Here is a 2,500-nt window from a genome sequence, read left to right as displayed (position 1 = left end):
TTTTTACTTTTGGCGGCTCAGAGTTTGTTGATGCTCTGTGGATCATGAGGAGGTTTACGTATGGTTGCATTCATCAATATAGTATGAGTATTGTGCGGCTCTATGATGTGTTCCGTGGCGTATTTAGTTAGGCTCTCGTATCGTTGGTTATTTATTTTATTGAATGTATGTTATTAGCGGCTATTTTGATGATTATTCATGTAATCTCTCTATATATTTGGTGTATTTAGTGGGTATCTGAGGATCTTGAGATGTCGGTATTATGGGTTTGTCCCTTATTGCTGCATGGTTATCGGATATTGGGATATGTAAGGTATTAGTTTATAGTCGATATTAGTTATTATTGAGGGAGAGGACCTGAAGTTATACATATATTTCATACATTATATGTTTACATAATATAATTTAAACCAATGTTATATTTACAGTTTTTTGTCTATTCTCACTCAGTGTTAATGGACCTGGTGCTCTATTATTATTCTGCAATTTACAATCTACATTTTTCTAGAAAATAAAGTACCCTACATGAGAATACGTTTTATAATAAAATCTAAATCATTATTACTTAATGTGATATCCACGATAGTTTGAATGGAATTACAGCATTGATAACAGTTAAGCAAATAGTTAAAAAGTTTTGGAGATAGATGGATATATTTTAGCCACTATATAAATTAGTGCCGGTTTGCACACACAGACATACAAATATGTATGTGTGTAGGGCGTCGTGTGCACGCGCGTTTGTAGACAGAGAGAGAAATAAGTAAAGAAGGCTGCAAAATAATCCTCCACAACCCCCCCCCCCCTCTCCCTCCTAGTGAGGTCTCTGGCGATGGCTGTCTTCTCTCTGGCAACAAATTACCCTCACTTAGCGTTTCCGCAGATCTGGAACAGCGCATTATTCGAGCTCCAGGGCCCCAATAACTCCAATTTTGCTCTCCTATGACTTTCTGATTTAAGGGACGCAGGGCTAAGGGGAAAAGATTATATAAGGCTTCCTTATTCCAAATATTGTGCTTGACTATGTAGATTTACGATGCAATTAGCAAGCTATTATTGTGTGTCATTGATATTGTATTTTACGCCCACTTCATCACATAAATATAATGATAAATAACATGTACCACCTAACCTAACACCTCAAAATTAGTATAACGTCACCTCGGTTGTAATCAAATGAGCACTACTGACATTACAACTCGTTTCCTCAGGTAAAATTGTGCCGTACGTGGAGCTGAGTGTTGTGCACGCCTCCGTGCTGTCTCTGCTCGTCATCTCCCTGGAGCGATATCACGTGATCTGCCAGCCACTGCAGGCCGGGTACCGCTGCACGCGCGCCAAAGCCACCGCCGCCATTGCCGTCATATGGATTGTCGCTTTCCTCTCTGCTGGGTAAGGACCTACCGCTCTCACTAACAGCTGAATAGCATAGTTAACGAAACATTTATCACTGTAGTTAACACTACAATCAATATATGATAATCATAAATATTGACGAGGTCTCATCTTCATTATCAGTAAGGCTTCTGTATTATCTTTATTACCACCACTACAAATGATAAATGGTAAATCACTTGCGAAACATACGTAAGCCAATACCCTCGGCCTCCCGCATACATATACGATATCACCACTTATACAACGCACACACACACACGGGTAATACGCTCGTGCATATAATTATACTTCTATCTGCTTGGCACTCAACATAGCTGTAGACATTTAGATAGATCTCTTTATGGCATCTATCTATCTGTCTCTCTATTTGACTATTTATGTAGTTAGAGAGTTTGCTAGTAATCAGCTGATTGTAAGCACAAGCCTACACACGGCTGTAGAGTATGAAATTCTATCCACAGCTCCCCCTCTTCCGCAGACCAATGTTGAGGATCGTTCAATATGACTACGTCAAGTTCTATGATGGCTCCACGCGACCGAACTGTATCACTCCTATCGAGACGGTATGGAACAAGTCGTTCATTATAGCCTCGTCTGTCCTCTTCTTCTTCGTGCCGCTGCTGCTCTTGGTTGGCCTCTACACCGTGATCGCCCGCCAGCTGCTCATCGACACCTACGAACTCACCCACAAAAAGGAAAATCCTCAAATGAGGGCTCGCCGCCAGGTTGTCATCATGCTGGCCACTGTTGTGGTGTTTTTCTTCCTGTGTTTGATGCCTATGCGTGTTCTCTATCTCTGGATCATTGCTGTGCCCCTCGATACCATCGCCTGGCTCGGCATCGAAGGCTACTACAACCTTGTATACTTTTGCCGGGTCATGCACTACCTTAATTCTTCCATCAATCCAATTCTTTACAACATGACTTCAACCAAGTTCCGCACAGCCTTCATGAGGGTGTTTTATAAGCGACGACTGCAACGACAAGATACTTATAGCAACACTTCATACAACAACCACACCGTGACTAATAATCTGCGCTTGCACTACGGCACAAACTGTTCAATGGTGTACAAGACGATCTACTCGAAGAGCGTCGTCAG

The 2,500-nt window shown here is 41.6% G+C and overlaps 2 protein-coding genes across 2 annotated transcripts in view; one reads left to right on the top strand and one right to left on the bottom strand.

Moving 5' to 3' along the window:
• LOC122258974 (protein argonaute-2) overlaps nucleotides 1–2,500 on the bottom strand; it is a 123,690-nt gene that overhangs the window by 70,858 nt on the left and 50,332 nt on the right. The gene's annotated exons all lie outside the window — the stretch shown is intronic.
• The window catches only part of LOC122258973 (growth hormone secretagogue receptor type 1-like), a gene marked incomplete at its 5' end in the record, with an annotated part of 71,267 nt that overhangs the window by 68,274 nt on the left and 493 nt on the right, over nucleotides 1–2,500 (top strand). Inside the window, 2 exon segments of the mRNA XM_086531636.1 lie at nucleotides 1,212–1,392; nucleotides 1,877–2,500. The exon segment at nucleotides 1,877–2,500 is cut by the window's right edge and continues 493 nt beyond it. Of these exon segments, the coding sequence (XP_086387762.1) occupies nucleotides 1,212–1,392; nucleotides 1,877–2,500 (805 nt within the window).

This window comes from Penaeus japonicus, unplaced genomic scaffold (assembly GCF_977035675.1).
Source record: "Penaeus japonicus unplaced genomic scaffold, GWHDUDI00000001_assembly GWHDUDI00000003, whole genome shotgun sequence".
Classification (NCBI taxonomy): Eukaryota; Metazoa; Arthropoda; class Malacostraca; order Decapoda; family Penaeidae; genus Penaeus; species Penaeus japonicus.
This window is presented reverse-complemented; position numbering and strand designations above follow the sequence as displayed.